This window comes from Sus scrofa, chromosome 15, assembly GCF_000003025.6.
Source record: "Sus scrofa isolate TJ Tabasco breed Duroc chromosome 15, Sscrofa11.1, whole genome shotgun sequence".
NCBI classification, from domain to species: domain Eukaryota; kingdom Metazoa; phylum Chordata; class Mammalia; order Artiodactyla; family Suidae; genus Sus; species Sus scrofa.
Window position 1 is genome coordinate 56,940,950 of NC_010457.5, and position 15,213 is coordinate 56,956,162.

Genomic DNA, 15,213 nt, shown 5'->3' on the forward strand with positions numbered 1-15,213 from the left:
ACTGGTTGTAGGACGTTTTCCTCAGTGACTGTTTGATGTACTGAAGACACAGAGATGGGGTGGCCTCCAGTCTCGAGACAAGGTATCCCAGTTCCCACACACTTTATGTCAGCCCCAAAGGAGTCAGAAGTCTGATGGGTGGGCCGGCTCCAGTCTTATCTGTTTACAACTGATAACAAGAAAGAGGGCCTTCCCTAGACCAGGGGGGCCTCCCTGCCCACCACTGGGCCTCCAGCTGCTCCCAGGCAACCCCTTCCAGCAGGGCTTTGTTAACTAAGCAAACTTGGGCTCCTTGTAGTGAAATGCAACTCTTTACAAGACCTTTAAGTAAATGAGAGCAAGTGTCAGAATGTTTTATCACCCCTTGCATTCAGCCCTTTCCCTCCTCAGAGCTAACTTCAGATCTTAAGCAAATAGCCTCAAATCCTGTTTTGCTGGCTAGATATTTCCTTTTTTCTATAGTTTCCATTTATAAAATGCATATTTTTAAAACTTTGACATAAGAAATATCATGATGTCTGAGATTTCTCTTAAAATCCCAAGGAAAAAAAGTAGGGGAAAATAAATGAAATAAGATTGGCAAAGATTGGTTCTTAATTGTTGAGCCCCAGTTTATTGGATCATATATGCATAGCTTTTGCATATACTTAAAAATGCAAAAAAATAAAAATACAAAATTTAATGAAAGAAACTGTAGGGGAAAATTAGGTTTTAGAAACTACTTATAAAACCTTAATATTATCAGAAAGGTTTGGATTCACTATCATCCTATTAACTGAATAGTTTTAAAACATTTTATTCCAAGAAATATAATCCTTTAGCTTATCTGAGGTTTTCCATGCACAATCCATGTTGCTTACAAAAATTTCTATTGATTTAAAGTCACAAATATACTTACTTTTATATATAACTAAAGTGCGCACTTAACAAATAATAACCATTAAGTCTGAAAGTCTATTTGTCATGACTCACATTATAGATGTTTTGTGAAGGCAGGAAGCAACCTCCCACATGGCCCCCTCGGGCACGCAGATCCCAGTCCTGGAAGCTCACAGACCCAGCTCTTGGGAAGCCTCATGGTGGCCAGGCTCACCGATTCCCTACTATTTCATTTAACAGCCTCTTTAATTGACCTCTCATTTAAAGATTTAGACTATTTCATGTTCGGAGGAAGCATGTTATTCTTAGAAGTTTTTATACTAAAATCACAAAAAATTTGTCTCAGTATTGTAAGGTGTCCTCTGTAGTGTGATAAAAAGGGCCCTGGTCTCCATTTTGGCAATTAGAAAATTGGAAACTTGGCAAGCTCCAGAAGAGGACCTCCAACCACTTCCCTCTTGGATTCAGAGCAGGCTCCACCTCAGACACTAGCAGTTACCCCTGTGCACAGCGGTCTTCAGATACCAAGCACCTTGCAGCCTTCTTACAGTATCTGTGCATTTCATATTTTTCAAAGATCAAAATGCCAAAAGTTTTGAACTTAAAACAATAAGCTTGAGTTGCCTCACCTTTTACATGGGGGTTAATCATACTGCCTCTCCCAAGGGGTGCTGGATTAAATGAGTAATGAATGTGACATATTTACCACTATGCTGAGTGCAGAGAAAAGGCTCAGTTTGTGAAAATACTGACATGTCCTCAGAAAGCAGGTGTTGAAATGTCTCCCTTTATATTCATGCTCCACACCCAAGATTTTTGGGACCCAAGCCTGCTGATTTTGTCCTACACAACAGCTCCCTTCTCTAGCTGGGTCCCTCACCAACTCCCAGTACAAGGAATGTGCAAAAGAAAATATCCATTCTCCTATGAAAACTTTTTTGTTCATGTTAGTTTTAATTTTTTTTTTTTTTTTTCAGGGAAGGAAAGGCTTGTTGCCTTGGTCACCAATGCTTTACATTAGGGGTTGACCATCCTGCAGCTATCAGCTCTGTAAACACCACTGGGGAGAGAATCAGCCTGTGTCTCCACCTCTGCCTCTGCCCCCGCCCCCACCCCAGCCTTGTCTCTTTGAGGGCATGGTCCCTGAGGTTCTGTATTGGGCCCTGCCTGTCACAGCAGGCCCTTGCCTAAGAGAGCCACACAGCAGGACCCAGAGACTTCATTGCTGTTTCTCACTGCTGCTGAGATAGCTGGATAGAGGCTATCCAGTTTGGATAGAGGGTAAGAAGTACTTGTGTCTTCAGTACTTTTCCATCTTGTATCCCGATGCAGTTCTTCCAGGACCTGCCGTAAAGTCACCTGCAAATACAAAAACTATTCAGACTCATCTTCCTTGGAATTGATCTTCAATGTATCCATGAAAGAAGGAGACTTTTTTCCAGACGTGTCAGTGGGAAAATGACCCAGAGCCACCCTGTTAGGTAAGGACAGAGATCATCTAGATCTTAGAGGCTGGAGGGGTGTTTAAGAGCCTAGAATAAATTGCAATGTAGGCATGATGTTGCTTCTCTTAAAGGGACATGTACACTCTCTGCCTCAAAATCCTTCTAAGGAATGACAATGTTAATCTAAATCTCTGCAAGTAACGAAATGACTGCATAATATCTATTATACATTAAATATATAGTAGATATTTATATACTTATATATTTGCATACAAACACATTGCATTTTATACATATATAAATTTCTGCTTATATTTATGTTTTAAACGTCAACAATTTTCTTTAAATATTCTAGACTTCTGTTTATGATCAGTTTGGCATTACAGATCATCGACCTAGGAAACAGTAAGTAACATTTTGTTCATAGTTTCTAGTTTTTATTGTATATTTGTTTCCAATCACTACCAGCCTCATATGTTCCATTTTTTTTAAGGCTATCAAAGAGAGAAATATCAAGATAGTAGAGAAGAAATCAACAATGCTACGGCTCAGCTCCAGCAGAAAACACTCAACTGGACCTTGAATAATTTTAGGGAAGAGCATGACAGAACACAAGGCTGGAGGCCTCAGGGTTCATTCCCCTACTCCTGGGCCTTCCAAGAGCGTAAGTCTGCTGCCCACAAAGGTCATCTTGGTCTGTAGACTCCGAGTTTAGGATCTGAAAAAAACCTAGGATAATTTAAGGATAAAACAAGAAACCCAGTAGATTACACTCTTTCATCTTCAAATGATGATACACTATGAGGTAAAAAAATATTTCCTAGTGAGGTATTCTTTTACTCTGAAAAAAGTTTTAATATTTCTTTGGTAAAACGTTGCATTTGCTTTTATTTTTTTTTAATTAATTTTTTTTTTTAGGTCTTTTTAGGGCTGCACCCACGTCCTATGGAGGTTCCCCGGCTAGGTGTCAAATCTAGCTATAGCCACCGGCCTACACCACAGCCACAGCCAATGAGGGATCCGAGCCGTGTCTGTGATCTACACCACAGCTCACCTCAACGCCAGATCCTTAACCCATTGAGTAAAGCCTGGGATGGAACCCGCATCCTCATGGATCTTAGTTGGGTTCGTAAACCACTGAGCCACTATGGGAACTCCTGAATTTGCTTTTAAATAGCTATTTGTCCGCAGGTCCAGAGAACTGTGATTTAAAAGTATTTAAAGCAACTATCCCAACCCAAGATAACAGCGGAACTTTGCTAGGCTTATTGCAGACTGTCAGGCTCCAGACCCCACGTTCCCAGGGGTCCTTCTTGGGGTGGGGGGTAGTTACCCGGCAGGTGGTGGAGTTAAAAAAAAGGGGGGGGCAATTTTCGCACCCGTGGGTGGTCCCTGCCCCAGGCTTGTCTTTAATCACTGTCGTGGGAAGTCACAGACTATCTTTAACATGTGAAAGGAAGAAAGAAAATCCTACTTGCAGGGGGGCAGTGTTTCCCCGTCTGTCTTAGGGCTCAGGCTCCTTCCCGACCCGCCCGCATCCAGGGTAGTTTGTTTTTAATCCTTAAATTAGCAAGCCCGGTTTACCTGAACAAACACGCTTAGCAGGGAACCAATTTTATTACCTTCCCGGGGCGATCTCACTCGGTCCTTCCCGGGCTTGACAAAAGCAGAGGGCCGCGCGTGGCGCTGAAGCCCAGGCTACCCCACAGGTGCGCCCCCGAGGCCGCGTTGCTGCAAGAACGGCGGCACCTGCGTGCTGGGCAGCTTCTGCGTGTGCCCCGCCCACTTCACCGGCCGCTACTGCGAGCACGACCTGAGGCACAGGTAAGCGCGGGGTCGAGCAGGATAGGGGCGGGGCGGGGGATTGCGGGGAAGGGCCTGGGGTGAGAATAGGGAGCTGGGCGGGGCGCGGGAGAGGGCGGGACCACGCGGGTCAGGGCCAGGGGCGCGCGCGCGCGCATGGGAAGCGCTAATGCCCGGTCTGGACCTTCTCAGCGAATGCGGCGCGGTGATGCACGGAGCTTGGACCTTCCGCGGTTGCCGGCTCTGCAGGTGCGTCTTTGCGACCCTGCACTGCCTCCCGCGCCAGACCACCGGCCGCTGCGGTAAGAGGACCCGCGTTCTGTGCTCACAGCCCACACAAGTATGCATTTGCTCCTTTTATACTTATCCTTAGAGATCTACCTGTTCCAGATGACATAGGAATGAGCCTTCTGGGTTGATGCCTCACTCGGGAAAGTTACATTCGTTGAGAATCGCATAGTGTATTATTATTGTTGTCATTTTTAAATGTATTCCTAAATTTCCCATATCCCGATTGCTGGGTTTAAACGTGATTGCCAAACTGTGCTTAAGCGCCCTTTACAGAGAGCAGAATTTGGGGAGCACACAAGCTGGTATGCAGAGCCACGCGGGGCAGACAGGTTACCCCGCTAAATCTCTAGGGATTTATCCATGCTAGGCAACACCATCTTCTCATGCTAAATGCAGACGAGAACAGGCCTGAGTGGCCAACCCATGAATGCTCCCAGGGAAGCAAGGGCCTTGTAACCACAGCTGGGTCTTGCCACTAAATAAAAGCCGGCAGGGTGTGAGGAACACTCAGGGTAAAACTCATTTGTGCAGATTCTGAGCAGTTCCCCACTCATCGCAAATGTCTTACTTGTAAAACTAAAAGGAAGGTGAGTTTCCTAGGTCAGAAAACAGCTCAGCTGCTGAGACGTCACCTCGTGTAGGGTTCAGGGACAGAGGTGAAGAGGCACAGCATTTCCGTAGCCCTCTCCCCTTTTCAGTAAGCTCTGGCTGGGGTAGCAGTAAGGGGCTCAGTTAATGCAGCCACAGCTCAGCCCTCTTTGTTAGCCCTGAGTAGGCTCCAGTGTGAAGCCCCTTTCTCCTGTTCCTCCTTGCACTGCAGTCAACCCTGGACAAATCCCTTCATATCCACTTCATACCTCCTTGTCCACGGTCAGGACCGCAGTAGGGAGGCAGCACTCTTGAGGGTGGAGCCCTTCAAGCATCCTTCCTGCACTCATCCTTTTGGTGGGGTTACCTGGGTTGGGCCACTAGTGGAGAAACATACTTCATGCTCAGCTTTAAACCCACTTTCCTGCCCCTCTCTCTGGCATCTGCAGGCCGGGATAGAATTAGAAGTCTAGTGATACTCTTAGTGAAGGTGCAGCCTTTCAACCCCACTTCCTGCTCTCCTTTCTCAGCCAGCTCTGCACAGAGCCAGCAATGTCTGTAGGGGGGAGTGTGGTTATAGTACAAATCCTGTCCCTCCCTCTCCTACTGGGCTCTCCAGGTGCTAGGCCTGTGCCCCTAATTCACTAGCTGCTCCTTCAATTGCCCAGAGAAAGGAGGACACAGATTACAGAGTAGGCACCAAATTGCAGGTAGTGCCTGCGTAGTCCTACAGGTGAAGTCATTTCCCATCTGTCATTGGTGCTCCCAGCAGTGATGTGGGGAAGGGACTAGCTGTGATCACTTCCAGTCTTCTAAGCAAGGCCAGCTTGGGTTCAGAAGCAACAGAGCAGGAACTGGATTCCAGGATATTTGCCCACATCCTTGGAAATATCCAAGACTGGAACTGCTGTCTGCCAAGGACAATGACAATGACTCTGAAAACGTGGCTGTCTGCTTATCAAAATTGAACAAAATAGGAGTTCCCACTGTAGCACAGTAGGTTAAGAATCCACCTGCAGCTGCCCTGCTCAGTGAGATCAGATAGTTCCAGATGCAGCTTAGGTTCAGTCCCTGGCCTGGGAACTTCCATATGCCATGGGTGCAGCCATTAAAAAAAAAAAAAAAGTTGAACAAAATAGTGCCCTCGTCTTTCAGATTAATTTGTCAGGCGCAGAAAGGGCAATTACACTTTATACTCTTTGACCCATTGATTCTGCTTCAGGATGCTGATGGATGGTTATGATGATGTGAGAATGACAGTGATCATGATGATAACTGTTTTTTTTTTTTTAGCTCTTAGTATATTTCAGGTACTTTATACACTTAATCCCATTCAATTCTCATAAGAAGCCTATGAAATAGGTATTATACTTTTTATATTTGAGGGAACAGGTTTAGAGTGGTTAACTCCTACAGCTCTTCTTTTACTTTTTCCTTAAGAGATAATCATTAGAGGTTAGTTGTTATTTATAAACAGTATAATATTTTATAGTAACATTTAAATTATTTAAAAATATTGTAAATTAACAATGTTGCTTATTGAGATAAACATTGACATAATTCTGATTAATATATAGTTAACATTAATCTGTAAATAAAACTACCATTCGCAGAGTACATAAGCACATCCCTGTTAAACTATGCCAAACACTTTTAAAAAATTGAGATACAGTTGCTATATAACATTATACTAGTTTCAGGTATACAATACAGTGATTTGATATTTGTACATATTGAGAAATGATAACCACAGCAGATCTATTTAACATTGATCATAACACATAGTAATAATTTTCTTTCCTTGGGATAAGAACTTTTAAGAGTTACTTTCTTAACAACTTTGCTATACTTACACATACAGTATTGTCAGCTGTAGTCACCATGCTGTACGTTATATCCCCATTACTTATTTATTTCATTACTGGAGGTTTGTACCTTTTGAACTCCTTCACCCATTTTGCTCCCTGCCGCAACTTTGGCAATCACCAGTCTGTTCTCTGTATCTATGAGTTCAGTTTCTTTGTTTCTTCTTTCCTCCCTTTCTTCCTTTCCTTCTTTATTTTAAAAAATTCTACAAAAAAGTGAAATCAAATATTATTTGTCTTTTTTGATTGATTTATGTTGGTTAGCATAATGCCTTCGAGGTCCATCTGTATTGCTGCAAGTGGCAGTTTCCTTTTTTGTGGCTGAATAATATTCTGTTACATATCTATATCTGTATATATAACATTTCTTTATTTCACATTTTCACATTTTCTTTATTCATCCATCATTGGAAACCAAGGTGCATCCATATCTTTTGTTCCATGGCTACTGTAAATAATGTGCAATGAATATGGAGGTGCAAAATCTTCTAAAGTTAGTGTTTTGAAGTTCCCATCGTGGCTCAGTGGTTAATGGATCCGACTGGGAACCATGAGGTTGCGGGTTCAATCCCTGGCTTTGCTCAGTGGGTTAGGGATCTGGTGTTGCTGTGAGCTGTGGTGTAGGTCGTAGACGCGGCTCAGATCCCACGTTGCTGTGGCTCTGGTGTAGGCCAACGGCTACAGCTCTGATTAGACCCCTAGCCTGGGAACCTCCATATGCTGCGGATATGGCCCTAGAAAAGACAGAAAAAAAAAAAAAAAAAAAAGCACATGGCAACTGGCTTCTTCCAGAGTGAGAGATCCAAGAGGGGGACAGAACAAAAATAAATAAATAAATAAATAAATAAATTTAGTGTTTTTATTTCCTCTGGATAAGTACCCAGAAATAGAACTGTTGGATCATATGGTAGTTCTCATTTTTTTAGGAACATTTCCATAGATTTACTCTCACCAAAAGTGCACAAGGGTTCGGGGTCTGATTCTTAACCAGTTTACTGTTCTGAACTCTTCCTATAATTATCAGTATAAAATAAAGAAGATTTTTGGTGTGTTTTTTTAATTAAAATTTTATTATGAATTAGAACTTTTATTGGCAAAATAACATTTTTAATTGAATTTTTCTCTGAGCCACTTAGTAGATTTGTCCTAAATGTCATTTTAAGAGTTGAATGAAAGATTCTTTAAATTCTATAGTGCTTTACAATTTTCAAAAGTTTCATACACATGATTTCTCATAATCCCATAATAACTTTACTTTCCCTACCCCTATATTCTCCTTCCCTGCTACCCACTCCTTCTGGTAACCACTAGTTTGTTTTCTTTATCTGTGAGTCTGCTTCTTTTTTGTTTTATTCAATAGTTTGTTGTATTTTTTAGATTCTACATTTAAGTGATAGCATATAGTATTTGTCTTTATCTGACTTATTTCACTAAGAATAATACACTCTAAGTTCATCTGTGCTGCTACAGTGGCAAAATTTCATTCTTTTTATGGCTGAATAGTATTCCATTAAGTGAGTGTGTGTGTGTGTGTGTGTGTGTGTGACATCTTAGGTTGCTTCCATACTTTGGCAACTGTAAATAATGCTGCCATGAACATAGGGGTACATGTGTCCTTTTGAATTAGAGTTTTCTCTGAACATATGTCCAGGTGTGGGATTGCAGGATCATATATGGTAATTCTCAGGGAACATCCATACTTTCCCTAGTGGCTGTACCAATTTATGTTCCCAAGACTGCCAACAGGGCCTGCCCTAATCCTTCTCTCTGTGGGCAACCTGTTCCTTTATACTAGGGGAAAATCAACAAAGAAGCTCAGTATAGGATGACCCCTTCTTCATCTGTAGCTACTCCTCTCACTGGAAGCACCTATTGTATCATCAGCTTTTCTGGAGCTTCCTCTGGGCCCATGTGCTAGGGGCCCACGTGCTAGGGTTCCACGTGCTAGGGTTTTGTGGGCTGTGAGTACCCTGGAACAACCCTCTCCCATATGGGGTGGGGTGGGGAAGGGTGTCCAGGTCTGGAGTGGGCCTGACCTTGGCCCTGTGCTGCATGTGGCCTCCTGGACATGCCCACCATAGTCACCTAGGGACAGATGTAGGGCAGGTCCCCGCTGCAGTGTTTTATTTTCATCATTACTCATTTAGTTTCTGCAAGTTCATGGTCACCAAAGGCTCCCACATTAAGAAGGAGCCTTCTGGAGGAATCTAGAAGGAGGAGCTTGGCAGGTTTGTCACGGGAAGAGTAGGCTGGCCTCTGCCAAGCTGCCCTAGGGAAGAGGTTCCTATAGATTGTCCCCTTCTGCTACCAAATGCAAGTTCATGTGCCTAAGGCACAGTGAGGCCAAACAATACTAAAGCATCAGGTTTATTGCAGGGCCATGCAAGGAGACAGGTGGTTTGTGCCCCAAAAAGCACTGATCTCCTTGAAGAGTTTCAACAAAGGGGGAGGGGGGGAGGCTATGATTAGTTGATGCAAACTTCTTGAGGTCAGAATCCTTTCTTCATACAGCTGTCCATGTAGGTCAAGTCACAGCTTTCCTGTGAGCCTCCAGTAAAACTAACATTATTCTCTGTTTTGCAACTTTCTATATATGAATAGACTCTGAAAGGTCAGAGCCCTGAGAATAGGCCATCCTGTATGTTTCAGGCTATAGGCAACATTCTTCTACAAAAGGTACAGAGCCAGCATTGCAGACGCGGCTTGGATCCCGCATTGCTGTGGCTCTGGCATAGGCCGGTGGCTACAGCTCTGATTAGACCCCTAGCCTGGGAACCTCCATATGCCACCGGAGCGGCCCAAGAAATAGCAACAACAACAACAACAACAACAACAACAAAATAGGTACAGAGCCAGCATGACTAAGCACAGGCAATAGAACAGATCCAATAAGGAGTCAGATTTGTTCTTCCTTATTACACTTCCTCATCAGCATGCTTCCCTGCCCAGCCAGTCCCACATCCAGCCCACAGATTTGCTTGTGAAAATGTTTGGTGAAGTCAATGCTCCTGCCTGTGGACATGCCTATGGGTCTTGTCACTTTCACATGGTCACCACTCATCACGGAGGACTTTAGTCAAGACCCTTGCAGGATCTCTCTACCCCACAGATTCTCACTCAGTATCTCTGGGGTGGGATTCTAGCCATACAGAAAGGCCAGACCCTGGGAACCTTGGGGCTCAGAGTGTGACCCCACCCCCACTAGTGGTGGCACCATATTGCCTTAGCAGCTAGGTGAGCAGTCCAGGCGGGCACAGCCCCCAGTGCTCCCAGCAGTGCCTTGTTGTAACTTCCTCTGCGGGCACGTCTGCTGTAGCTGTAGGGATGGGTGCGTCCCATTCTTTAATAAGTGGCCCCTAGTCAAAGAAGTAATGTTAGGACTAATTGGGGGGAAGTTGGACCTCCTTTACAACAGATGGATGCAAGCCATTTTATGTTATTATATCTTAAATCAGATTTCCTTGCCCGGATTGCTAAATGTCTTGGTGTGTATCTGTAAATGATGATCTTGGTTAGCTCCTGTGCTAAATGGGAAGGGTAAGAAGGACTGTTTCTTTGTGAGCCTTAAAAACAGTAAACAGATTCTCCTAAAGTTCTCCCTGTTACACAAAAACCTCTCCGTTTCCAGCCCAGGGAAAGGAACTAGGAATGCAGGAGCTAAAGGGACACTCATCTTCCCTGAGCTGAGCTGCGCTGCCCCCAGTGGGCTTCCTTCTGTGTCCTGCTGCAGAGCCCACCAGGCCAGTGGGGATCCTGCCCACAGAGCTTTCCCAAAGCACATGCAGATATCTCAGCATCACTCCCTTAAAGGAAGCCTGTCTCAGACACTCTTGGGATTTTCTTTCCAGACCTGAAAGACTTTCTCGCCTCCCACTCGAGTGGACCAAGCACACGGTGCACGTGGAGTGTGCTGCTCTTCCTGCCCTGCGTGCTCTTGAAATCCATCCTCAGCGAAGGGCGAGGCTTTTGACCCCATGGGAACTGGAAGTGCGCCTGACTTCTCCAAGTGGGTGAGGGAGGCAGCTCTGTGTGGGGAACCTGGGTTTGTGCTTCCTCTTGCGTTGTCTATGTTGTAAATGTACTGTCTGATCAACACTTTTATGAAAAAACTTTTCTTGTTTTCCCTGGTATTTCAAGGTATACAACTCAGACATGCATGAGTCAACACTAGAGGCTGGGGCTTCTTCAGTGAGAATCTCTGATGATTTCAGAGTAGACCCAGGGAGCACAGGGGCCGCTCCCAGACAACAGCTCCCCTTTTAGCATCCCTGGAGCCTCACACATAGACACGGTGACACGTCACATCTTTTATTTGCTCACTTGTTCTCCCCACTAGTTTCTAAGTCCCTAGAAACTAGAGATGGTGCCACATGTATGTCCCTAGCACCCCTGTGCTGTGAGTATGGCAAAGAGCATCTGCCTAAAAAACAGTCCACCAACAGAGAAAAGAAGGCAAGAAAGTGGAGGGAGCAGAGGCTGGAGGCAGGCAGCTGGGAAGCCCACCTCCTTCACTCCAGCTTCCTCTGCTAATAGCTAGCTCGGTTGTAACAGCCTTTTTGGCACACTTAACACTTCTTGGGATTATCAGCAACATCTCTCCTTAAAAGGGAGCCCCTGAAAAAAGGGGGACAAAGGGGCCTGTCTTCTTGCCAGCCACATAGTACTTGGGAGTAAGGTGTTTGCTGGATCTGTTAAATATATTACACTGATAAAAACACAGCCCTGCTTGGACAGATGCCTTAACTAGAAATCAAAGGAGTGAAAACAAGAATAGTATAAATTATTCAAGCGAACAAATCAATAAGCATAAAATATGAGAGAGAAAGGAACTCTGAAATAGATAATACAGCCTGAATTAATTGATCAAAATATATTTTGGAAACCTTATAGAATTTCCTTTTAAAATAGTCAAAGCCGATTTCAGTGGAAAGGCCATCCCAGGATTTATTATGCATGTGATATAAAGCTACATATACTGGAGAAAAGTGGGCAGAAAAGTGTTTTTCAATCAACACTGAAGCCCCTAGCCAGAGAAGGTCATCCCAGGGCACTGCATGTAGAGGCGGATAGAGAGTTGTTAGTTTAAGCCCTGAGATGGGAAGTCTGCTGAATTAAAGGGGCTGCTACTTTGGAGCTCTCCAGAGCACACACAGGCACAGACACCAATGCAGCAAATATCTTCTGAGACGCCCCCATTGGCTGGGGTTGGGGCCCTGTCCTTCAAGTGTAGGTGGGAGAACAATTGCATTGGTCAGAGACCACAGAAGTTCCCCAGGACGCAGCTGGTCTCGCAGGAAGGCCCCATGCGCAGAAAGCTGCGCACTTTAGAATGTGTCCTTTTTTCTTCCAGTTATACATATATATTCTTTTTCGTATTCTTTCCCATTATGTTTTGTCACAGAATATTGTATATGGTTCCTTGTGCTATGCAATAGAACCTTATTGTTTACCCATCCTATATTTAATAGTTGGCCTCTGCTAATCCCAAACTCCCAATCCATTCTTCTCTCATCCCCTCCCCCGCATCTTGGCAACCACAAGTCTGTTCTCTATATCCATGAGTTTGTTTTTGTTTTGTAGATATGTTTATTTGTGTCCTATTTTAGATTCCACACGTAAGTGATATCATATGGTTTTTTTTTTTTTTTTGTCTTTCTCTTTCTGACTTACTTCGCTTAGTATGAGAATCTTTAGGTAGGTCCATCCATGTTGCTGCAAATGGCAGATTTCATTCTTTTTATTTTATTTTTTTGTCTTTTTTAGGGCCACACCCAAGGCATATGGAGGTTCCCAGGCTAATCAGAGCTGTAGCCGCCGGCCTACACCACAGCCACAGCAACGCAGGATCCAAGCTGCATCTGTGACCTACACCACAGTTCACGGCAACACCGTATCCTTAACCTACTGAGTGAGGCCAGGGATCGGACCCGCAATCTCATGGTTCCTAGTTGGATTTGTTAATCACCGAGCCACGACGGGAACTCTTCATTCTTTTTAGTGGTTATGTAATATTCATATTTTTATATATCTCTATCTGTATATATCACATCTTCTTTATTCATAGAATGTCCACTTCGAAAGCACATAGTAGATATTTCCATTGAGTTTTCCAGCTTTTTAAACCCGTTCAAGTTCATAAGCCCATGTAATACAATTATTTTAAAAAGCTATATGGTAAATTAGTTTATTGACATTTTCAAACTTTTTCACCTTGGGCTAGGAAAATATGAATTTGATGTAATATTCAAATAAGGGCTAAAAAGAAAGTGGAATTCAATAAGGGGTTGACTAGAGCTATGGTTCAGGAAAACATAATTATTCAAATCTTGAGACAAATATTTCTAGGTAATAATGACTTCTGAATGTAAAGTTTTTAAATAGTTTCAAGTACATTCTGAACAGTACTTTCTATTGCAGCTTAATTTTTGTAGAAACAAAAAAAGTGATGAACTTTGCAAATGTGTAGAATGTTTATAAAATGCAGTATCTTCTATGCTTTTATACCAGTATCCTAAAAAACATAGGCAGACAAAAGGACACATTTTCTCATTTTCAGTAGCTCCTCTTAAAGAAATTGAACTGACAGGGTAATTCCTCCATATTTGAGAGGCTAAAATTGTGGTAAAAAGGAAAACCAAGACATGTACACTTTTAGTATGAATATCCAGATTAAAATACTCATTTACATTTTAACTAGAAAACTAGGAACCAGGATTATGGGTTCTTCAAATAGAATAATTCCTGATCTTAAGCAAATTAACTATTTTATCTATCTATCCATCCATCCACCTAACTAATCAATTGCAAAACCTGGACCCTCTGAAAAAAACAGAAATTGTGAAAAGTAAGCTCCCAGCTTTTTCTGTCCTGCATGGGGAATTTGAGGATAAAAGGTATTTTCCCAGATGTTCAGAGGGATCATGAAAAAGTAGAAACTTCCCAGGAGACAAGAGAGGATCCTGGGCTCCAGGTTGGAGACTTCACATAAATGTGTCACATAATCTTATCTGCCTCCTGCTGTTGAGGAGAGTAGATAGAGACAGCCTTCCTAGGACATTATCTCAGAGCTGCCCCCACCCCAGGGAAGCGCCTTTTTACACCCTGGTTTTGCTCCCTCTGATAGGGCTTGGGGTCCTCCCTCTGCAGAAAGCAACAGTAAGCTCTCTCTCTTCTGGATTGCTTATAAAACCACTCTTTCCTGGCCAGCTTTTATTCTCACTCAGCCTACCGTGACATATCCTAGAAAAGTAGGGCCTGTCACTACAAGGCCATGTGTGCTCTCACTAAGGGACACTGAGCAAGGAAAGCCACAAAAATTAATGCTAGTCACATGACTTTAATTCTCTGACTGTTCAGACCTCTCAACACATCCTTGTGTTAGAATTTACTTCAGAGCCGAAGTAAATGCCTGTGGTGGGGCAGAAGGGCGGGGGAAGCAGGAGATTTTGCATCTTTTAGCCACATCTTAACTGCCCCCACCCCACCTCCTCCAGTGTGGAAGGAAGCAACTGACTTTTATAGGCTGGGAGCATTGAAAAGCAGCCTCCGAATGTATTTCCAATTTCTGCTGTCTGCAGAAGCCACCCTGGCACATGCAGGCAATAGGTCCTGTGATGGACCTTTCTATTAAATTCAGCTTTGAATAGTTAGAAGTTTTATAAGCTTTCTATGTACTACCTTTTATCACTTCTCCTGGAATGTCTGCTATTAGGAAAGGAAAATGGGTGGCTGTGTTTCTTCCTGTTAGAACTGTTGGGTACTCTGTTGCTCTCCTGACCAGCAACCAGGGGTCTAATTGACCCCTGTGGGACCCCATTTAGATATGATGAAAAGCCTGTAGCCGTAGAGATGGCTGAATACCCAGCAGTTGAACACTGCCAGGCTGAGTGAGGGTGCGATGCTTAGAAATGTCTGTAGTACTTCCAGTGGGGCTTATACAATGATGTGCAAATAAATATTTAATAACTAGCTCTTTAGAAACAAATTATATGTACATCTGTACCCAACCTATGGTTATGAGTCAACCATAATTTGACAAATGGTGCTGTGTCCTGTCAATGGAATAATCAATAAACAATCTATAATAGGAATAGAGAAGAGTTTTATATGAGCCAAACTGAAGACTATAGCTCAGGAGACAGCCTCTCAGATAACTTTTAGGAACTGCTCTGAAGAAGCAAGGTTTTTAGCAAGTTTTATGTCTTATTAGAACAAAGAAGAGCAAACAAATTAGGGACAGATTCCTTCAAAGTTTCCAAAAAAAAAAAAAAAAAACCACACAGTAGATCAGCATGTACACAGCAGTCAGTATGGCTTCGGCACCTGGGAAGGGAGCCTTATCA

General features: G+C 43.3%; 1 protein-coding gene across 1 annotated transcript; it reads left to right on the forward strand.

Moving 5' to 3' along the window:
* Positions 2,234 to 10,980, forward strand: CFC1B (cripto, FRL-1, cryptic family 1B). Its single transcript, XM_021075435.1, has 6 exons — positions 2,234 to 2,360; positions 2,680 to 2,729; positions 2,818 to 2,988; positions 4,034 to 4,148; positions 4,320 to 4,429; positions 10,720 to 10,980. Exons 1-6 carry the CDS (start codon positions 2,338 to 2,340, stop codon positions 10,839 to 10,841), a joined length of 591 nt encoding a protein of 196 aa, XP_020931094.1. The 5' UTR covers positions 2,234 to 2,337; the 3' UTR covers positions 10,842 to 10,980.

Excerpts from the sequence above, each read along its gene's own strand:
- CFC1B (XM_021075435.1), top strand. The coding sequence starts at position 2,338 with ATGACCCAGAGCCACCCTGTTAG. Across the intron at positions 2,989-4,033 it reads CTCCTGGGCCTTCCAAGAGC|GTGCGCCCCCGAGGCCGCGT; the intron begins GTAAGTCTGCTG and ends GCTACCCCACAG. Across the intron at positions 4,149-4,319 it reads GAGCACGACCTGAGGCACAG|CGAATGCGGCGCGGTGATGC; the intron begins GTAAGCGCGGGG and ends GGACCTTCTCAG.